This window comes from Accipiter gentilis, chromosome 12 (genome assembly GCF_929443795.1).
Source record: "Accipiter gentilis chromosome 12, bAccGen1.1, whole genome shotgun sequence".
Classification (NCBI taxonomy): domain Eukaryota; kingdom Metazoa; phylum Chordata; class Aves; order Accipitriformes; family Accipitridae; genus Astur; species Astur gentilis.
Window position 1 is genome coordinate 2147816 of NC_064891.1, and position 23771 is coordinate 2171586.

General features: G+C 41.4%; 1 protein-coding gene across 4 annotated transcripts in view; it reads left to right on the plus strand.

Annotated features, from left to right (window-relative positions):
* Positions 1–15661: 15661 nt before the first annotated feature.
* SH3D19 (SH3 domain containing 19) overlaps positions 15662–23771 on the plus strand; it is a 93238-nt gene continuing 85128 nt past the window's right edge. For 2 of the 4 annotated variants that reach the window (XM_049814549.1, XM_049814550.1), the window contains exon 1: positions 15662–16163. In XM_049814549.1, the coding sequence (XP_049670506.1) occupies positions 16073–16163 (91 nt within the window). In that variant the 5' untranslated portion in view covers positions 15662–16072. The remainder of the gene's footprint in view (positions 16164–23771) is intronic. The other 2 variants (XM_049814552.1, XM_049814551.1) reach the window with 2 other exon arrangements.

A 23771-nucleotide genomic window follows, 5' to 3' on the forward strand; every position in this document is an offset into this window, starting at 1 on the left:
TTCCTCACTAATATTCTGTTTTAGCAGGGGTGAGCAGATTAGAAGAAGCAGGACACCTGCTACCACCCTTGCAAAATGGTGGAGGTCATGGTCAGATCCAATTAAGAACAAGAACTTAAGAGATACAGAAGTTAGTATCCCCTTCAGCTACCCAGTGCTCTGCCCTCTCTCACCTCAGATCAAGTTTTGCATTGAAATAATCTCCTGTCTTGATTTTGCTGCTTCGTTTAATTATCTGTACTGTTTGCACTCTTTCTTTTCATGTTGTGTCTATTAAGCTACCATTTCTTTTCCTGTTGGCTTGACTGCAAAAGTCTTATCCTGAATATGCATGGAATCTAGTACAACCTTCAGGCAGTGGTGAATCACCAATACTGTTATTTATAAAAGATATTTTGTAGACACTAAACACAGTAGTAAATGTATTGAAGTGTAAAGAGAAAAATTGCTCAATACAATGCAACACTTCAGGAGCACATTTTGGTATAGCTCTCAATCACACACACCCACATGAAGTTATACCGTCTGTCATAAAAGAATTGAATGTGATAAATTCTGTGAGCAGTGTATAAAATCTAAGGCTCAAAAAGCTAGCCACTTCCACAGTACCAGCTCCAGGAAGCTGGCTTGATTTCCCTTCGTTCTGATATTTAACAAATTGCTGCAAAATTATGTGGGTGTTTTTTTCTTTCTCTTCAAAACACAGCTTTTTGAAACTTCACTCTTTAATATTTTCCGTTCACATACTAATGAATAAACATTCACATCTCAGAATTTACCAAAGCTGGCAGAAAGTGGCAGCGCTATCTGTTAGAAGAGAGGCAAAAGACTGAAATGGAATGGCATTATTACCCCATAAACGTGATCTTATCAAATCAGTCTGCAGGTCTGGAAAATTCATAGTTCTTCCATTGAATCATAGAATCATTTAGGTTGGAAAAGACCTTCAAGATCGAGTCTAACCATCAACCATGCCCACTAAACCATGTCCTGAAGTACCCCGTCTACTCGCTTTTTGAATACCTTCAGGGATGGTGACTCAACCACTTCCCTGGGCAGCCTGTTCCAACGTCTGACAACCCTCTCAGTAAAAAAATTTTTCCTAACATCTAACCTAAATCTCCCTTGCCTCAACTCGAGGCCATTTCCTCTTGTCCTATCTCCAGCCACCTGACAGAAAAGACCAGCACTCACCTCACTATGAGCCCCCTTCAGGTAGTTGTAGAGAACGATAAGGTCTCCCCTCAGCCTCCTCTTCTCTGGACTAAACAGCCCCAGCTCCCTCAGCCGCTCCTCATAACACTTGTGCTCCAGGCCCCTCACCAACTTGGTTGCCCTTCTCTGGACATGCTCCAGCACCTCAATATCTTTCCTGTAGTGAGGGGCCCAAAACTGAACACAGTACTCGAGGTGCGGCCTCACCAGTGCCAAGTACAGGGGAACGATCACCTCCCTGCTCCTGCTGGCCACACTATTTTGATAAAAGCCAGGATACTGTTGGCCTTCTTGGCCACCTGGGCACACTGCTCACTCAAATTCAGCCAGCTGTCAGCCAGCACCCCCAGGTCGTTCTCTGTCAGGCAGCTTTCCAGCCACTCTTCCCCAAGCCTGTAGTGCTGCATGGGGTTGCTGTGACCGAAGTGCAGGATCCGGCACTTGGCCTTGTTGAACTTCATACGACTAGCCTCAGCCCATTGATCCAGCCTGTCCAGATCTCTTTGTAGAGCCTCCCTACCCTCAAGCAGATTGACCCTGCCTCCCAACTTGGTGTCGTCTGCAAACTTGCTGAGGGTGCACTCAATCCCCTCATGCAAATCATCGATAAAGATATTAAACAGAACAGGGCCCAACACCAAGCCCTGAGGAACATCACTTGTGACCCGCCACCAACTGGATTTCACCCCCTTCACCACAACCCTCTGGGCTCGTCCATGCAGCCAGTTTTTAACCCAGTGAAGAGTACACTTATCCAAGCCATGAGACGCCAGTTTCTCAAGGAGTATGCCATAAGAGACAGTGTCAAAGGCCTTGCTGAAGTCAAGGAAGATAACATCCACAGCCTTTCCCTCATCCACTAGGTGGGTCACATGGTCATTGAAGGAGATCAGGTTGGTCAAGCAGGACCTGCCTTTCATAAACCCATGCTGACTGGGCCTCATCTCTTTCTTATCCTGGACTTGCCATGTGAGTGCTCTCAAGACAAACCGTTCCATAATGTTCCCCGGTACCGAGGTCAGGCTGACAGGCCTGTAGTTCCCTGGAACCTCCCTCCGACCCTTCTTATAAATGGGAGTCACATTGGCAAGCGTCCAGTCCTCTGGGACCTCCCCTGTTGACCAGGATCACCGATAGATGATAGGGAGTGGCTTGGCAAGGACCTCTGCCAGTTGCCTAAGTACTCTTGGATGGATCCCATCAGTTTCCATAGATTTGTGAGTGTTCACATGGCATACTAGGTCACTAACTATTTCCTCCTGGATTAAGGGAGGTATGTTCTGCTCTTCATCCTTACCTTCCAGCTCAAGGGGTGGAGTACCCTGAGGATAACTGGACTCACTATTAAAGACTGAGGCAAAGAAGGCATTAAGTACTTCAGCCTTTTCCTCATTGCTGGTTGCTACGTTCCCTTCAGTATCCATGAAAGGACAGATATTCTCCTTGGGATTCTTTTTACTGTTAACATATTTGTAAAAACATTTTTTGTTGTCCCTTACAATAGTGGCCAGATTTAGTTCTGGCTGAGCTTTTGCCTTTCTAATTTTCTCTCTGTATGATCTAACAAGATCCCTGTACTCCTCCCAAGTTGCCCGCCCTTTCCTCTAGAGATGATAAACTCTCCTTTTTTTCTTGACTCCTAGCAAAAGCTCCCCGTTCAGCCAGGCTGGTCGTTTTCCTCAGTGGTTTGACTTGTGGCACATGGGAATAGCCTGGTCCTGAGCCATTAAGATTTCCTTCTTAAAGAATGTCCATCCCTCCTGGACCCCTTTGCCCTTCAGGACTGTCTCCCAAGGGACTCTCTCAACCAGTGCCTCGAAGAGGCCAAAGTTCGCCCTCCGGAAGTCCATAGTGGTGGTTTTGCCGACCAACTTCCTTGCCTCACCAAGAATTGAAAATTCTATCATTTCATGCTCGCTAAGCCCAAGACGGCCTCCGACGACCACACCTCCCACCAGTCTGTAGGGTTTAGGGATTAATCCATGCGGGGCCTGGACGACGGAACACCAATGTGATGATTAAAGTCGCCAGTTTATTGAGCTTAGCTAATCATTTTTATACAATTCTCTAAGTTGTTGAGAGACTTTGATTGGCTACTACATGCAAGCACTTGGTGTCCACACGCACAAGCATAAGCGGTGATTGGTTACATTGGTACTGTCCACGTGCATGAGCATAAGCGGTGATTGGTTACATCGGTATTGTCCACGCGCACAAGCATAAGCGGTGATTGGTTACATCGGTACTGTCCACGCGCACAAACATAAGACATAATTGGTTGTGTTAATTAGAGCATTACAAGACTTGTCTTAGTCCAATTGGTCAAGATAAGCCCCTGAATTGAGGTTGTTTGTGCCAAGTTCCCTTTATCGTGGAATGTGCACCTGTGTTTTCCTAATTGGGATCTTTCTTCTTCTACCTTCTTATTTATTCTGTTCAAGGCCTTCTAAAGGCGCCTGGAACAATCTTGTGACCATGAGCTATTTTCAGGTCCAATAACTAACTTCCATATAACTGAACCCTACACCAGTCCTTCCCTGTTCGTAAACAACAGATCTAGCAAGGCTCCTCCCCTGGTTGGCTCACCTACCGGCTGTGTCAGAAAGTTATCTTCCACACACTCCAGGAACCTTCTCGATTGTTTACTCACTGCTGTGTTGTATTTCCAGCAGATGTCTGGAAAGTTAAAGTCCCCCATGAGGACTGCTTCAACATTGTATGTGTGTTGTGGATAATGTGAGGGCTTACATGCCTGATCCAAAACCAGCTGAAGCTGTCAGAAAGACTCCATTGTTTTGATTGAAATTCTTTGGAGTATGTGTCCTCATCTACTGACACAGATTAAAATAGGCGTACAGAAATACCTGTGCCAAGCTCCTGTGCCTGTGCCTGCTTACAACAGAGGGAAAGCACTTGTATTTCTGCTGGTTTTTTTAAATGAGGAAAACCAATCCTGGTGTAGAAGGGAGCCCACCAAATTAAGTAAACAATGCAGCAGGACTACACGAGAATTTTCACACTACATGTCTAGAAGCAGGAGGACTGAATTCACAGCCTTAGGGGAGGATAAGCAAGACTAGCTTTAAACCATCTTTGTAGTCCTCTGATTCTGGGTTGCTTGGCAGTCTGAACTGGTTTCCAACCAGTGCTGAAGTTCTGGCTCTGACAGCTCCCATTTGCCATGTTTTGCAAGAGGCCTTTGAATAAACAGCCTTTATACTCTTTATACTTTTATACTGCCACCAGCAAGGACTCCACTAACTGCAGAACACTCCAACTATATGAGCAGGCATAAAATGGCTAGAGCATATTTGAAGACATTTAAAGTGCACAAGAATCACTTCACTTTTATTGAGATGTCCTAAGTGATTTCTATGACAGTCACTTGCCAGCAAGCAGTGTGCTAATACATACAGCTCTGTCGTCACTGTTCCAGTTCATCACTGAACTTGCTCCTCAAAGTAGCAGGAGAAGTGCAGAAGACATGACACTGGAGGCTGTGGTGCAACTTACACAAAACTTCCTTGTGATCAGAGTCTGGATCAGTGTGGACCATATGGGCTTATCATAAATGTGCTAGAATATTTATTATACAAAGAAGAAAAATATAAACACAACTTTTTTATTGTAGCCAACAAAAGCGTAATGTAACTGGGAGAAAAGTGAGGAATTAATCACATGCATACTTGATGGCACAAACATAAGAACTGTGATACCAAATGTAAGGCCTGAATTTCTGTTAAATAACAAACATGTCAGTGTGTCTTTACATTCTTTGTATTTCCCGGATTAAGGTATTAATGACTGGGGGGTGTTTGGGTCATTTACTAGAATGTACAGCAAGTTTGTCCTGACCCTTCCTCTTCTACTGCTAACCCTTGCTTCCTGGCTTTTGCGCTTCCACCTCCCTGTTCCTTAAAACTGCTTGTCCTCAGTAGTGATCACGTCACAGTCATGCACCAATTAGAAGTCTTACAAGACAGTCCCTCTAAATGGTTTCTGATTCTACCATTTCTCCTGATTTCCAATTTCTGATTCTACCATTTCTCCTGCTTCCTCACTAGCCTTTAATAAAAGTGATACTTCTGGTAGCCTCAGAATTTCCTGCTTGAAGTAAGTCTTAAAGTAGCATGTGTGTAACAGCCAGCTGACTGAAGACAGAGGTAGTACAAGAACTGGGAGGCCTTTTAGTGAATATTTTCAATATAAAAAGATTAATGTGACAGGACTCTGGAAACAAGACATTAGACAAATAAAAAATTAAGTCCAATGGGCATAATTTTTAAACATTTTTACTTGGTTCAGTAGAACCTGTTCAGTTTGCTTTCTCAGGAGTGCCGTGAACTTCTGTTTTTCCTATTTCTTCTTGGCTCACTGTTTGTATTCTGATATCACTTTGCACAGAAAAAGATTGCCTCTTGGAGAGTTCAGTTACACATGATGTTCAAGTGATCCTGTCAAGGATGAATGGTAATAAAAATTGTCCATCCTTTGAACGTGATTTGGATCACACTACAGAAATTACACGTCAATATTGGATAGAGCTGTATAGAGGATATACACAAGAAATATAGGGTTATATGTGGACATGATTTGTCATTCCCCTCCTGACACCACTCGCTCTACATGCCTGTTCTTTATTTATAGGCAAGAAGCATGCTGACATTTCAATATTCCCTCAGCTCAACAGTTCAGAGTACAGTCACGGCAAGAAAAGGAACATGCGTAACCATGAATAGCCTGAGATTCATTTCACTGGATTTTCCAAGAATTTAATTCTAAATTAAAAGGTAAGCCACAATGCTAATTTTACAGGGATTTTGAAAAGGGGAGGTCAAATTTTAGGATTAAAAATAAAAGATGTATGAATAGCATTCATAAGATAATGAAGAGACTGGAAAGTGGCATACAAAATTCCCTTTACATTTTAGTAGTAATTATAGGAGACAACAGATGCTGTCCTGTCATGCAGCATAATATTTTACTTTATCTAGGTCTGGGCTTTAATTGTATTACTAGGGCCAAAAGTCAGTCCTAGCTTATTTCTGTGAATTGTGTCTTTGTTACTGACAGAAACAGATATCATGTATACACAAACACATGCAAATGTGTGACACAAATAAAAGTTGTGCTATTGTAATTAGAAGGATGAAAAAAATGTATGAATTGAATTAGGCTTCAGTTAGTTTCATTAACATGCCAGGATACTGTGATCATGAGCACATTAGAAATATCTTAACAGTGATGATTTTCCATTTCTCATTCCCCCTTTGAAAATAATTTTTGTCATACATTAGGAAATCATGAAAATTTATAGTTGTGTTCTTGAAAGTTTTGACCTGGTAATTATGCAGAATGAATACGATACTTCTGCTAGTAGAAGACTAAGAATATCAAAGTATTTCAGACTAAATAAGATTGGGATTACAACTTGCAAATACAAGATATTTTGGTGTTTTAAGTTAGCAAGAACCATTGCACTCAGGCAAAAATTCACTTCCTGGGGAGAACAGGAAGTGTAATTTAATTGTTTTCATTCACTAAATCTATTTTTAAACACAGGCCTGTAAATTTTCAGAAGTCTTAAGCAAATACCAAAAAAAGAATCAGAATGGAAACATCCAAGCATGTCACTTTTCCAGTTGTTAATACACCAGATGTGATGTTAGCACATGTGAACCTGTCTAGCATTAAGCAGTTGTTACTTTTTTTTTCAACAAGACATTTTTCACCAAGAAACAAAAATAAAAGTCCTGCTAGACTCAGAAATCTCTGGTTCAGCCAACATTATGTCAATATTATTGGGCTTCAGTTGCTAACAACTTGCAAGCTGGAGAATTAATAACCAGACTTAAGTTGCCACCACTCACTAATGAGGCTGGAACGTGACCTGCACACCTAACCAGCCATGAATAAAAATAAAAAGCTCAAGGCTCATTTACTATAACTGTCAAACTAATGCATTTTCTTTAGTGCTAATCCAAAGAAGGATGAGTCTTAGTGCTGCAGCAGTATATCAACATTCAGCCAGTGAAAGCACCAGAGTAAAACAAGAGACAATTTACTCCAGAAATTCTCAATATATGTTTTCCTTTTGCTATAAAAGTTTCTAATGTCTTGCCCTGGGAGCGGTCGATAAACCCATATTAATCCTCTTGGAAGGCTGTATTTCCCGTAATTGTGTGAGATGGGACCAAGGTTTTATCTGCATATTTTACATTCTCCTTTTGCAAATTTTTGCATTCCTTTCTCAGTCTTAAATCATTGCTTTGCCAATAATAATTGTGTATGCCAGAGCTATCAACAGTAGAAAATTCCATATGTTGCTGCACAGATGAAACACAGAGAAAAGAATAACTCAAACCTACCAGCTTTATATGCACCCCTCCAATCTGGGCAAAAGCATGGTGTAGATTTCATGGATGAATTCCAGCTCAAAAATGGTGGTTTAATTATATATTCAATTAAATCAGAACATGTCACTTGTTTTCTCTCAACTTGAAGGAATATTGTTATCCAGATAGATACAAATTCAGGGCATGACCACATTCATAAATTTTCAGAATATAAAGGCTGTGTTACAACCCTGAAGGTTTTGTGGAATGAAGTTGTCTCTCTGAGAGACCTGCTTCAGGCCTGATAGGTTGTTCCTGGCTCCAGCTCAGTGCTGAACACATGGCTTTTGTGAAAGCGTCCCAGAAACTGAGTCTGACACTCTCTTCCTTATTTTCCAGAACATTGAACTCTTACTGATCAGGAATTGAACACTGTAGAGATCCTTTAAACAACTTCTGTCATTGAGACAGCATCGAGAGGAGGGGAGTTCACAGTAGATGTAAAAGATTTATTTCTGTGAAGCAGTTCCCGAACTGATAAAGTTAACCTGAGGTAAGCATTTAGGAGATTTTGTCCATAAAAACAATTTGGTTAGGCAATGGGAACAACCAGAAAGAGTGTAGAAAGCATAGGTGAGCGTGTCTGGAATCCTTTTTGCCCTACTAATTTTTGGGTGCCACTTCCTGACCTTGGAAACAACAAAATCCCATGTAAATTGGAGCAAGGACCTTTTTGGAGAGAGGAGGAATAGCCCATACCTCCTCCCATGGTGTAAAACTCCAGGAAATCCTACCCAGGCTTTTCTCTGCCTTTCATGCTTTCCACAATCCTAATGCTTTCTGCTCAGCAGCCCCTTGAAGAATGTGGCATTTCCTTTGAGCTAATGAAATTGCAAAAAGCAGCTGTAAGATTTGGACTGAATAGGCTGTTTTTCTGTGAGGAAAGAGTGCAGTTTCTTTCTGAGTAAAGGAATAAACATTGTGAAGAATAAACAGTATGAGTAGCTGCAGTCTGAGGAAAGCAAAGGTTTGGGGCAGGCTAGAGGAGTTAAAATATATACGCATTGGGGAAGAGTAGGAGAGACTATGGTGACATAAAATGCTACAGAAAAGATGTGAGGGAAGTCTACAAAGGTTTGAAACTCAAGCCTTAAGGAAAATCTGAGTTGCTTCAGTTTTCAGCTGAGAACTATTATGTACAGATCTCACTCAAAAACTGGCTAACATGAAGCTCTGATGAAAGGTGCAAGTTTTCTGTGAGAAACTGTCCATCCAACTCAAGATTTTGCCAACAGTGTCTTGCAAAAATGCTGCTAACCTTCATGAATCCAGACCTCACTGGGAGCTCCAGACATTTGGCAGACATTGGTTTTCACTTATGTAACTAAAACAGAGGAATTTCGTTACTGTTCTAGCATCACATTATAAAATTTAACTTTGTATTTTTTTAATCACATGAATCTTTTTTCTTTTGAATAACACAATCCTATGATTATACTTGGTGAATATGGAAAAAAATTCTGAATCCAGTGAATGCACGTAGGTATATGCAAAGTAATAAGGAGGTAAAAAAAACAGCATAAGGCCTCCATTGTTGGACTATACTGATAACAAAACTCAATATCAAAGAGTTTAGCAAGAGGTCATTGACACTAAAAACACCTGATTGCTTTGCAGTTGCAATGTATGGGTAACATGAAACTATTTCTGGGAGTCAGAAAAAAGAATAGTTCTGCAGCTCAATTTTTCATCTATCTAAATAGTATAGGTATCTCCTTGATTACTTGGGAGTTGTCAGCTCAGAAAATACAGTTGTTAAAATACGTATGTATAACTGGAGTGCAGGACCTCTAAAAGCCTAGCAAAAGAGATTCTTGCAAGCATGAGTGTGAAATACCTAAACTCCCTAGTTGATGTCTAGCCTTAAGCCTCTTTAAAGCTGGTATGGAGGCCCGATGATGAGGATGCTTGTCATCATCTACTCCTCTATTGACATTTGGTGATTAGGGTAAGGGTTGTGGTATAAAATTGAAAAAGACAGGACCAATACTATCCTGTAGGATTATTTTTATTTTTCCCTTAATTGCTACTGAGGTACACAGGTCCTTCCTTCTTATGAGATAAATTGAAAAATAAATGCCTGAGAAACACTGCTATATCTTGCATCACGTTTGGCTGGCTGGCTTAAAATAAGCAGATGTCATCCAAAATTTGTCAAGGGTCCTAGCCAAGTACTCAGTCAAAGCTATCAAACTGTTTTTTCATTCTTCAGTTTTTATAAAAACAGAATTGTTTTAAGAAGCTGTGTGTTGTTGAATGTGTGGCTGAAAGATAATGTCTGTAAGAAATCAAAATAATTTTTTTTAAAGTTGGAAACTCATAATATTCTATTTGTAACAGTCTATTTTGAATTTTTGAAAAACTTCCACATTAGAAAAGTGTTTTTCTATTAGCAAACACACATTAATGTAACTAGACTGTTACAACCTCATTAATATTAAACTTTTCAGCATGAACTCACAAATTAGTAATTATCATACAATTATTTAATTGCAGAATTACCCTATTGCTGAATATTAACATACCTTTGTGAATACTTCTGATAAGTGTGAACTGTGTCAATATTCAGCACAAGGAAAACACGACAGAATGCCTGACTGCTCACAGGTGGTACCATGGAAAAAAACAAAACAAAACAAAACAAAAAAACCCAACCAAAACAACAAAAAAACCAGGCAACTGCAAATTTTTGTATTCAGCTGTGAAGATTATCCACCTGTATGTCATATATATTTCCAGTGAAAGGCAGTTTACATGCATTTCATGGCAGAAGAACAGAAGAAAAAATCAGAGCTACTCAGATCTGTAACCAATTTCAGTACTGTGAGAAACTTCTAAATTTACTGCAATGGACAAATTTATGACCCTGCTTCACCTTCTGAAAATTCTTAGGACTCTGTTTGCTGTCTTCCATAAGTTTTTCCCTTGTCAGCTCTTTGCACTGAAATGCAAACTGCAGCAGAAAAGCTGGACTCTCATCCTGGGTCTAGCATTGTATATTCTTAGGTATTAGACCCATTTGTGTCCAATGTGGTAACACTTCTTACATCATGCTGTTGTCAGCTCACTTAGCACAACATCAACACTGTCCACTGATAACTCTGTGGCTATAGAGTAAGCATGAATACTTCAGGACTCAATCTATGAATCAATTTGGCCTTGACAGCCTCTCTTTGTAAGAAGCATTTACCTCTGACCCAGCTCTTTTCCCTGCTGTATTTCCTCACATTTTTTCTACTTTTACTTATTCTCTTTAATCATGAAGGCAGTAGAAACAGACATATTTCTTACCTTGTGAGTGATAACACTAATAAAGGAGGAAAATAGTGTTAAGGGATGTTTATTAACAGGACAGGAGAGGAAAAGGGTGCTTTTAGTCCACAAAAGTTGGAAAACAGCAAAAGTAACCAAAATTATTTGTAAAACTAGTTTAAAAACTAACAACTGTAAGAATCTCCCTCTGAATAGGTTTACCCCACTTGGCTGCCAGTTGTTGGTCTTTTGAAATTATTGGATTTGCTGCTTTCATACAGACATCCTTCTCATTTTTTGAGAGCAGTCTCAAAATCCCTAGTTTTACATAAAGGTAATTTCCCCATGTTTCAACATGAAAGGTCCTTTTTTGAGGAAATCAATAATCTTTTATTTCAATCATCTTCACTCATCATAAAACCATCTACCTTTAGACTATCATCATGCTGATATGCTGGGAGCCACAAGCAGTTGTAACAATGCAAGGAGAACCTGCACTTAGCTGGAGACATTTCAGGAAGCCTGCAGGCTCCTGATATGTCATTCTCCAACTACACTAAAACCCATTGGACCAGCGGAACACAAATGGAGATCAAATTATCAGATCTTGGCCCTCAGCAATGTCAGCTTCCTATACTTGGCTGTATTGCCAATGTCATTCATCTATTGAATGACAGACACCCTTGTTATTTTTACTCAGAACAAAAATAATGTTGTCATGTCCAAAGGCTACATTTTCTCATTTGAAAACACTCTTTTTCATCCTTTGCATTTTTTAAAAATCCTTTGTCTGCATTCTTTTGTGGTCTGAGGCTCCTGTATCTTGGCCAAACACTGATACATTCATTGCAGGCTTCAGCTGCTTTGCAGAACCTGAATAGACATTGAGGCTACATGGGCAACTTCAATTAAGCAGTTCTATAGAGATGATATTTTTTGTTGAAAAACAGTGTCTTTTTGCAGGGCCAAACAAAGTGGCAATTCCAGGGATGCAAATCAGAACAAAATACTTAAAAAATAATAACTGCCAAGGCAACTAAGTGTAAGCATTCAGCAGAGAGTACAAAGACCCATTTACCCAGTTGTTTCCTTCTTTTACTCTTACCATTGTGAAATTCAAAGTATGTATATTACCACAAAGATGCATATGATGAAATAGAATTTCAGTGAAAAATTTCCAGATTTTAATAACCAAATTGCAGACTTTTTGAGATGATAAGGTTTGTTTTCTTGAAGAAGTGTAGCTATGAAAATATACAAAAGTCTTTTTATTCCTACGCACATGTATACAGCAGTGATTCTCACTGAAGTACAAGAATGCAATTATTTTTCCTTCACCCTGCTTGTTAGACACAAATACATTGTACTTCATGAAGGGCTTTAGAGCAGCATATGCCACATGCTGATGTGTTCCTCTCAACTACCTGAGACTATAGCAAGTGGTCTGCTTTTTTGTTCCTTTTTTTTAATAAAACTTTTGCAACTTGCTTCTACATGTACTTTTTCTTCCCCTTTTATAACTTTTTGATAATTTCTATCAGTTTACTTGCAGAAAAGTGAAACAGGAGCTTTGTTCCTTGACTTTCTGGAGAGAATTTCCCACATGGCTTTAATTCCTGCTGCACTTGAAATGGTTGGGTCCAGTTCAACCCCCCCTCGCCTTTGTTTCCGTCTTCCCCTCTGCCCAGCAACCCCACAAAAGTCTTTTTTTACGTGTTTCAATCTGAGCCAAATTATTGCAATTACTCTGTCTGGCCTAGGCTATTATTAGACCAGCCAGCAACCGTGGCTCTTTTGATTATTTCAACAGCTGTTTTTGCTGCTTCTCTAAAGACCCAAAAGCACAGCTCTCTCCTCCCCCTAGGAACTGCTTACCCAGATAAAGGGCTGTGTCAGGATCTGTTCCAAGACTGCTAAGGTAGATCTGCTGTTGCTGCTCAGGAGCACTCTGTCAGAGCCCCATCTATCTCCTGCAGACTTGTTAAAGCCTACCTCCTTCCTTAGGTACCTCCATTATTCATAGACCTTTATCAGGTATCAAGCCAGTGATGTGTTGTTGCATTTCACAGAAAACCCTAACGCTGTTTATCACTTGAAAATACCAACATAAACTAGAAGTGTAGCACAGCTCACAGTCAGAGAGTATGGATGAGTGCATCTGGCAAGCACTCACTAGAAAAGAATTATTTGTAAGAAATGGAGCTCTAGACATCCACCCTCTGTCTCTACTCCCTTAGAGTCCTTGCAAGTTAGCAGATTTTGCAGCTGAGAGAAGTGAAGAGTACGCGAACGTACTGTCTTACACATTCCTGCATATTACCCTACATACACTTGTTCTATAGGCATTTAAAACCTAAAGAACACCTCTAAGCTTGAATGCTTGTGACATTTGTACACCAACAGTGTCAGCACACCTACAGACAACATACTCTGAAGAATTCAAGCTACTGGTAAGCAACCTCCTTTTGGAGGCAATCCATATTGCATATTATTGAATGGTTTTTGCAATAAATGTTTCAGAAATATGGTTTGAGTATTACATGCAATGCTGCCTTGCATTTTAATTTCGTTTAAATGCTGGGAATTTTTACTTGTTTCCAGTAGTACTGATTGGAAACTGTTTCCAGTACTGTTTCCAGTAGTATGTTGGTCATTGCTACCTGAATCTTGTATCCACATATGAATTGTATCTTAGTTTGATCTCTTCCTTTCTGATGAAGTCCATCTTCAATCAGTTCCAGGCATTTCCCTCTAGCTCTAAAACTCAGTCCCTGTCCCAAGTGCATTTCCTGCTGGCAGAGCTTGTTATATGGCCAAGCAGTTGCTTCAGAGACTTCATCACTTTATATAATTTAGGTATTGTACTTTCAACTTTAAGTAAGACTTCCCTTGTGAACGCTAAGGAACTCTTGATGATTGTCAACGTTAAATGATCCTTCCATACTGTATTATTTGAGATTTTGGGGAATGTTTTCTTGGTCATAACTACTCTCTTCAGCATGTTTTTCTTCAGCCTAAGATCTCTCCAAATGTATTTTTCAGTTTTATATGCTTGGAAGCCTCTGTGTTAATTTCATCAACAGCAACAAAAGATTTAATTCAATCTTCTGCACTCTTTGAATTTGTGTTATGTTCTATGGTATATTTCTGTTTTTTCTTTCCTTGGTAATTTTATATGATAGCATGCTTCCTTTCCTTACCCCCCAGCAGTAGTGAAACACATTGTACAAAATGGAGATATTCAGGAAGAGGAAAATGGATGATCCTTGTCACTCTTCGTGCTTAGTGGAGTTTAGGAGCTGAATATGGGTGCTTCATTTTGGCTCCACAGCAAAGAACCAGCATACAAACACCACATACTGTTTGTTTTACACAGGAGATTCTCTTCTGTCTCTCACACATGCACATACAACCCTCCCTCCTGCTGTTCTGCCTCATACTTTCTCCATTGGAACTTCTTTTTTGTGTTTTTTTTGTTGCAGGTAAGGCTTTGTGGCACAGACTTATAGCCTTATCTGTGACAGCAGTGCTCCACTGAGGAACTTGGTATCCAATTCAGATCATGTACGAGGCACGCTGATCTTGCATTCAAATTTGTGAGGCGAGATCCTTTGACTACCATGCTATCCACTCATGCAGAGGTCATCTGAAGCATAAGGCTTTCGAGAATGCATACCTGCAGTGGAAGGTTTGATTTGTCTGTTATATAGTGCTGCTGTACATCCAATTTTATGCCTGGCCTTACTTCCTTTTATAGTATAAAGCCTTATGTCCTTCTAAAGTGTAATTATTACACCATTTGAACACTAAACATTCCAGTGAAAAAAAGCCTCTGTTAAGGAACAATGATTGTAAAGTCAAGCACCAAAACACTAAGAAATGCATAGACAATCATTTGTATTCCTGCATTGTATTTTTCAGTTTTGTGATCACATACATTTTTTTTCAACCTGCACGATCTGCTTTATTCAGTGTACAGAGTAGATGGTGCTTAGTGAGTCAGCACAGATATTGCTCAACATTAGGATTACTCAATGTTTTGTTGTATCTTCCTGGTCTAATTTGTGGTCACATACTTTATTTATTTACTGTCCCTTATTCACCTGCTCTGAAGCTGAATTTAACTTCCTTATATGCTCTTTTTAGTGGTGGAGTCATCTGTAAAAACGTTTATGACTTGGTTTTACAGTAACCATATGATGCGAAGAAGCAATGTAATTTCAATTTTAGATATGGGCGACTGAGGCCTAGGAAAAAAAAAAAAAAAGAAAAAAAATTAAAGCTAAAACTACACCTGACTTCTAAGCGTCCAACTTCAAACGTGTCCAGATTGTTCATATCGCTTCTGCGCTGGAAGTGGGTACCTCACCGGTTTCAAGTGCGTCGGTGAGATTACTTCAAGTCCTGAAGTAGTTTAAACCACGCTAACGAACCCCACGCCAGGAAACGCATCCTCCTGGCGGCGAACTAGCGCCGGCCGCCGTTTGAACGCCTGCCTGCCCTCAGCCCTAAGCCGATGGGCCGCCCCGGGCCCAGCTCGGCAGGGCCGGGCAGCTCTTCTACCCCGCCGGCACCCCCCGGTGCGCCCGGCTTCCCGGCCGGCTCGCAGTGACTACCCCTTTCCCCACCTAACCCTCGTCGTGAGGGGAGGAAGACTTCGGACCCCCTGGCCGCAAGCCCTTTCTCCCCCTTCGCCCGGGGCCGCTCGGGTTCACGCACGCACGTACAACACCACCACCCGCCCCCGTCCCCGGTACCGGCGGGGACGCCCCGGCCCGGCCCCACAGGGCACCCGCGAGGTCCCCGCCGCGGCGGAGCGCTGCCCGGCGGCGGCCGACAGGTACCTCCCCCCGCCACCGCCTCCTCCGCCCCCTTTTGTGGCGGTGCCAGGCGGCCGCCGGGTTTCCTGCTGACGCCGGAGAGCCGCGGATGGGCAGGAAAGGCCGCGGCCGCCGCCGCCTCTCCCTCTCCCTCCTCTCCTCCCGCCCGCCGGCTCTCGCCTCGCCCCCGCTCGCCCCGCCGGCAGGAGCGCGGAGCGGCCCGCGCTGAAAGCTCGCCGGGAGAAGCGGGGCGGAGAGGGCGCAGGTGCGGGGCAGGCCCGGGGATCAGTGGGAGGGCCGGGCGGCCGCGCTGAGGGGAGGGCGCCGGCCGTGGGCGGACATGGCAGCCCCCGCTTCTTGAATGCTGGCAGCCGCCCCCCCCCGGCGCCGATGGCCGAAGCCTGGAGGCTGGAGGAGGACGAGGAGGAGCTGCGGGAGCTCGGCAGGAGGCACCGGAGGGTCGCCCTGAGCTCGGCGGCAGGTGAGGGGCGGGGGCGCGGCGGGCCGCGGCGTCGCTTGCTTCTTCGGGCTAGCCCTGGCCCGCTCCCCGGGTCTGAATTCCTGTCGGGGGCTAGGCGGCGTTGGCGGTGCCGCCCCAAGGTGCGCCGTCCCAGTCGGCTTCGCCCCGGGTCGGGTCAGTTCAGCTCCGGTGCATCCGAGCCACGGGCTGGCGTTAGCCCCGAGCGCGCTGCCGGCCGGCTCTCCGGCCCGAGGCTCAGCCCCAGAGCTCGCTCCTTCTCCGAGCTAATGCTAACGTGGACACGCACTGTCCGCCACAGGCACGTCCAGGCGCTTAAGATGCCGTATCAGGAAACAAAATACCGATTTTTCTAGAAGGCACCGAGGTGGAGGAACGTCTAGGCGTCAAAGTTGTCCACATGTAGCCGTTTCCGTGTAGGTATGGGCAGCAGGCCTTGGCGAGCAGGAGGCAAGAATCGGCATATACGAGAAGACATGGAGACAGGAGCTTGGGAGCGAGCAGATTGATAAGTCTTAGTGGAGAGGCTTGGAGGTCGGGACAAGCTTTTATCTGAACTGGTGAAATCCAGTGGACCCTGGCAGCAGTTGAAAGTATTTACTTCGGACGTCATTGTTATTTGAGGGGCAATGCGCATTACCACCTTTCTGTAGCCACTGAGGTGTGAATGCAGCGCTCCTTTTTCTGTCAGTGTAAAAGCCCCTCCAGAATGAGTCGTTTTCCTACGGTCTGTTTCCAGAGAAGATCTCAGCCGCACTGCATGTTTAAAGTTGAATTTCAAATATTCTGATTTTTAATAATTATGATACAACCTTAACGATGTAGTAACTTCTACAATTCATGTGGTTTTGCATCCATTTGAGCAACGAAATTTAGTGTCCCCTCGTAGATGGCAAAAACACAGCAATTTGGAGGATCACAGAAGAAAACTTGCAACAGGCAGGCGCTATGGCTTCCAGTGACCCTAGGTATGTCACCACATATCTGGACAGGTGCAGGATTAGTAGGAGCCTGTTGAAACTATTGTGTCTTGGCACGTGTGCAGGGTTTCACCTTGTCTAGGGTAGGGTGCAAATAAAAAAGAGTTGATTCCTCTATGGTTTCCTCAATGGCTAAATGTTCATGCTGCTAGTTAGGATGTCTGCTTCTTAAAGGTATTTCTTTTGGAGATTTTTATTAGAGGAAAACACATAATTGGTTTGACAGACAATTTATATATGTATGTAATCTTTGCCCCCTTCTTGTGGAACAAAGCTTGTTCCTAGAGTTTGTCTTTGGCACAATGCTATTAATCGGTAATAAAGGGCCTGGGTTCTTTTTTTTTATTTTTGTTATTACTTTGTCCTGACAATGCCCCTTTGAAGTGGGTCCGGCACTGTTTACCTTACTAGTGAAAAGTATGTGTGAATGAACAGCATTCTGCTTTAGCTGTCTCACCTTCTTTCCATCTGTTTGCAAGACTCTACAGTGGACAATGGCACAGACTCCCAGCAGAACATTCTTAAGGCATCCGTGAAGAGTATCACCTGAGGTGGATGAGTTTGCTGTTCTTCCCTTACTTGACAAGTCTCTTATACATTTATTTACAAACCTATTGAAAATAAGTGGGGTTTTTTTGAGGAGTAATATGCAGTTACACTGCCAAAATGGTAACGTAAGTAGGTGTTAAATAACCCATTGGATATTTTTGCAGGGTTTAAGAAATGTAGTTGCATCTTAGCAGACTCTCAATTTAAGCATTTCAGTCTGTTAAACTAATTGTGAATGCGAACAGCTTGAACTTCTCATAAGGACAGTTGCTTACCTTTGTCCTTCACATACAAGGTGTGTATGCAAAGTGGTACTTGAAAGGTGAAAGTTCACAAATGCTTCTGACTTACTAAACACTCAGACATGTAATTAGCACTGTTTTATTGGAGGACCAGAACACAGGAGACCGGAATAAAGTAGTAGTATTTTCCTTTGCAGCTAGTCATGCCAGATACTGTAGCATGAAGCCAGCTAAACTAATCTAACAGCTTGCCGCTGCTAGAGGTGTGATTTCTTTCATGGATGTGCACTTCTGCTATTTCTCCTGTGTCAGCTCTGCTGCTTGTCTGACCTGTTGGTGAGTGAAGTCACTGAAGTTGTGGTTTGGTTGCAGCCTGGGCTGATCTACCTGGTGGCTGCTGAGACCTTTCTTGGAGCCCTTGTGCTTGCTAGGACCTGCACTAACCTGTTCTGGTGCGTTGGCTGAACAGAGAACTATTTTTGTTGTTCTCTTCAGTGGATGGGAGCCTGCCGATTCAGCTCGCTGGAATGGTTTTGTACAGGTTCTAATGAATGTTGAAGCTGGCACAAGGGAAAGAGTAGGAACATGCAGCCGGAGGGAGGTAAGAGACTATGCCAGGAGTTAGTTTGGCTTAGGTTGCTGTGAAACTACAGCCTGAGAGCTGTTAGAGATCTACTCATGTGGTGTTATTTATTTGGTTGGGTGGAGGGGGTTGTTTGGGTGGTTGGGGTTTTTTGCTGGATTGGGTTGGGGGCTTTTTTACTGGTTTAACAGCTGAAGAGGCTTGCTTAAGCACTACACAAGTGCCAGAGCTGATGTTAAAACAGGGAATGAAAACCTGGAGACATATGAAGATGAGATGGGCAGAGCTGTCCTTGTCTGTGGAGTTGTCATAGATAGCTCAGCTGACTTGTCTGACTGCCTCTTTTTACCCCACTGCATGTCATGATGATGGAATTGTTTTCTCTGAATTCAAGAAAGCTTTTTAATTAGCATGTTCTGGAAAACCTGCGAGAAGATATTAAGTAGAGATATTAAGAACAATTTGAGACTCTTCTAAAAAATGATTTTCCCTTTTGAGAAAATTCTGATTTTTTTTTTTTTTTATATGTACAGGGTTTTTTTAAGTGATAGGGAGAACTAGGATATGTTCTTTAAAAACTTGAGAAGAATAAAATTAGCTGCATAGGTTCATTAAGCTGAATCATCTGGTCATCTGCTGTGGGAAAGGAAGACAGTCTTGCTGGAAACCTTTAGGTTTCTTTACTGTAATATAAATAAGTAAAATAACATGATCGATTTCTACACCCCTTGTTTCATATTTCTGTCACATACATCATTGCTCTGGGAAGTAATAGAGAACACTGGATTTTTTCGTTTAGAATGTTAGTATTTTTATTTAGTTTGTTTTTTAATAAAGTGGAAACAAAAAAAAAAAACCCCAAACCACCACCAAACTAAACTAATATCCTATTTCCCCATAGACTTACTGGCTCTCTTCAGTCTGACTTTGGACCTTAATCTGGTGTACTTTCATATTCTGACTAGATTTTTATTCTGTGACTACTGACTTAAATAAGTGGACTTGCAGGAAAGTTTATAGTGAATATAGTAAATCTTAGTTATGAACTGCATTGGTTAATTGGGGTTGGACTAGATGATCTTTGAAGGTCTCTTCCAACCCAAACTATTCTGTGATTATGTGTCCTTGCCGCTGCATTAGGGCTGAGGGAGTATCTTAGTATTCTGATATTATCTAAAGTGCACAAGAAATTTTTAACATATTCAGTATCTGTGTTATTTCACTTTGAATTCTGGTCAGTGTTCCTGGAGAAAGAATAGATTATGGATGTGTCAGATGTCTCCTTACTTAAAAATAAAATAAAATTGCCAAATACAGAAGTCAATAATGAAATTTATTTGAGTTCATAATGAAGAGCTATTGTGATTAGTACTTTAATGTGTAGTTAAAAGTACAGATGGTCAATAATACAAGGAAAGGCTTTGACATAATTTAATATTGCTCTGTTTTACTTATCACAAATGCTTGTCTGTGATTTGTTCGCACACAGCAGCTGTAAATTTTGCACACGAGTTTTGCTATGCTTACTGAACATCTCTTTTCTTTCTGTTTGTGTGGCCCCTGCCTTCCCCGCCCCTCCCCCCTTCCTGTTTCTCCATAGTATTTCAGATGTTTTCTGGAACTTTTTCAACTCTAGTTTGAATTTTAGATTATGGGTGAAATAATCTATTTTTGGTTGGTTGATTGACTAAGTGCTTTGGGGTTTTTTTGCCAAAACAAGATCTAGCTCAGAGTTGGATCAATTCTTTACACTTCCACAACTCCCACATCAAACTGGTGCTGACTTGTTTTGGAAGCTGAGAACAATGAGCTGTGTCCAATATAACAAATTAATGTTGAATATTTCTCTACTCAACATACTGAGAGGTTATGGGGGTACCTTTGTGTAGTGTGTCTGATGAAATTCAGTGAACATTAATTTGCAGGCATCATGGACTTTTTACAGATAAATGAAGAATTTGATACAAGAATGTTCAGCAGTTGTTCCCATGTTAATGCAAAATATGTATTTGGCTTTAAGAAGTGAAAAATAAGATGGTCTGAAATTCTTCATGAAATTCTTAAGTCTGAGACTGATTAAGTGATGATGTCCTTTTAGGGTTCATTGGATCATTAACATGAGCAGCTTGATGTTAGTACTTCCCAAGGGGTGCCAGTGACCCTGGAGCAGAGAGGAAGCATGATTAGGAAAACGGTGGCTCTAAGAGTTAGTAGCTGTGTTCTTAAAATCTTAACTAAATCTTATATTTAAGAAGTGGAAAGATCTGCATCTTACAGAACAGAAGTCAGCATTGTTCAGCTGGAAACTTCTTTGTCTGCATGCTTGTGTCCTTCAGTGCTATCTGGAAATTGTTTTGATTGACCATAGCAACAGTAACCATTTATCATCTCTTATTGAGAGAAGAAGAAAAAAAATCCCAATGGAGCAGATCAGCTGTCTTGAATAAATGTATAAGGTCTACCTATGATCTGCTAGTCTGTCCATGTGTACACAAGAAGCCCTTAAAAAGAGGGCTGAGAGGAGAATTGGGGGGGTGGGAGCAGGTATTTGTTTTTATTTACTTATTTAATCAGTTGGCTCACAAGTTCAAGAAGTAGCAGAGTTGGTTGCCAGCTGGGCATCTCTTCCCTCTTTCTCCTGGGATTCAGTCTGTTTTGTTTTTGTAGTCCCAATGCAGGCTCAAGGGCTTCAGTTTTAATAGTTGCTTGAGGCACCACCACAGTAAAAAAATTTGAAGAGCACAAATAATGTAATTCTTCTATAATAATCTCTAACTGGTGCTAATATATTGTATCATGTAAGTATTAAAAAGATTACCTGACTAGGCCTTTCCCATAGCCTGTTGGTTACTGCACACATTTCCACTAAATTTCAGAGTCTTTGAATGTAGCTTGCTTGAGGTAAACATAAGATACTAACTAAAGCTTTTGTGGAAGTTAAATAATGTAGCCTATAAGTCAAAATTCACCAACATATCTTGAAATTCAAGTGTGCTGTCAGTGGCAAGAAAAAAAACCTGCTTACAGTTACTTGGCCAAGAGTGTAGACTGAACCACAAAGAATGTCATGTCTTCTGAAGAAACAACCCTTCTAAAAATGAAGGCTGCTCTAAGGAAAATAACAGAATAACTTCTGATAGTCAACAGGGTCATTCCCTAGCCAACGAAACTGTAGAAGGACAAATAATAATGAGTATTATTATTAAGTGATGAAACGGACCTTCTTCATTTAGGTTATAGCCAAAGCAAGGCACAAAAATATATCTTTGCATAAGGAGCAGTGAGTTTATAGCCAGAGAATAACCCATTGAGTTACTGCCCGAAGACCATGCTGTTAACTGTGTTGCGGGCAATCATTTCCTGTCAAGGTAACAAAGGATAAATCAGGGTTGTTGCATAAAGAATGGGGATGGACAGCAAAGAGCAGAACGAGTCATAACCTCATTGCAAGAAGCTTTTACCATAGTCGTTGTTATTTACAGATGGAAAAAAACTTCAATATTTGTAAATAAATTTGTCAATATTTACTTTTGACAGTATAACCTTGATTTAAAATCAGAAACAGAGAAGCAGTGTTGACACTCTTTCCCTTAAAAGTTGATGTAGTTCTGTGTGTGTTGTTTCAATAAGTATCTCGTACAATATGTGCAGTATGAAAAGAAATTTTATTTTGACAGCACTTAAAGCCATTGGACATAAACTTCTCTTGATGCTTATTACCTATAGTTAAATACAGTGCTTTACATTTAGCATGGTTTAGTTTCTTTGCTTTGATGATTTTGTGTTTGTGGCCATGGAAGTGTTGGCTGGAAGAGAGCGTCCTGCTTGAACAGGACTGTTGCCAAGGTTAGATCCATCCAGCCAAGGTTTTGCCTAGCTGTGTCTTGAAAAGTCTCCTAACAGAGAGGGATTTGCAGCCTCAGCGGGAAACCTGCTCCAGTGCTGCACTATCTCCTAGTGAATAAATTTTTTCCTCATATTCATCCTGAACCTCCCAAGCCACTGTCCACTAACACCAGGAAGAGTTTGCATTTGGGATCTTTGTTGCTACCCTTCCAGTAGCTGCGTGCTGTTGTTACATGGCTCTTTTGCCTCCTCTTTGCTGGACTAAAGAAGTCTGGCCCCTTCAGCCTTCTCATTGCGCAGTCCTGCCTCGCTTATTCAGGTTCTCAAACTGTCCAAAAATGAAATGGAAGCACTGGCTTCATTGCTGGCCAAGATTTTTACTCTTCTCTTGAAAAACAACATGCACCAAAGTTACTGAAGCATTCCAACAGCAGACTTGGGAAGACAATATATCTGTTTATCTGTGGTTTATGCTTGGCAAGCATCGTTCCCTTCAGTGAAGGACAAAAATAAGTTTTGCAGGAAAGCATAGATTTAGCGGTTGATGGCACGTAGCAGGAAAACTTCCTTTTTTCCCTCAACACTTTATGAATTTTGAAAAACACAGGTTTTTATGGCTGTTGGTATTTTTAAATTGACCATCTGATGTAGTGCTGTGTTACACTAACTGCTTCAGGTGGTGGTGCTAATCAGCAGACATTTATATGTGTTGTGTGTATTATTCTAAAAACATCAAATTGACATTCTGACTTGAGAATTTAGCATCTTCTTACAAGATTTAATGGAATTCTAAATAAGATGCTTCAAAGATGAACTTAATTGGTTTATGAAGTCTTGCATACGTTACAAAACAAATCTATACCTGCTTTCTATGGCTGTATGTAGCTGTATTTGGGTCCAGTTTGAAGGGCTGGATGAAAGCAAGGCTGAAAATGTTCACACCGTAGTAGAAGCTGAATGCAACAGATCTTATTGTTCATTTTCTTTCCTACTGCCTTTTTTTCCCTAAGCTTTTTAAGAGGTTGTTGTATTTATTTTGTGTGTGAGTCACCACCTCAGTCAGCTTGTTCAGGCTTTTGGAGAAAATGGGATCAGATCAGAACGTGCAGAAGATTTCAAATTATTGACATTGTCAGTCCTATAACTAATAGGGTGTACTGCCTCAGCCTTTCAGAGCTGTGATAGTAGCTCATATGTGCCCCACTGTGCAAACTGAAAAAAAAAACATGGAACAAGAATTTTATAATTTTCATGTCCTTAGGAATGTCATACTGGATCAGACAAAAGGTTCATCTTCTCAGATGACGAGATGATGAACCTGTTTCTTACAATTGCCTACAAACGTCTTCAGGAAAGTATGCAAGAAACATCTCTTAAGATTCAATATTTACTTCCAAGAGAGATTCCTTCC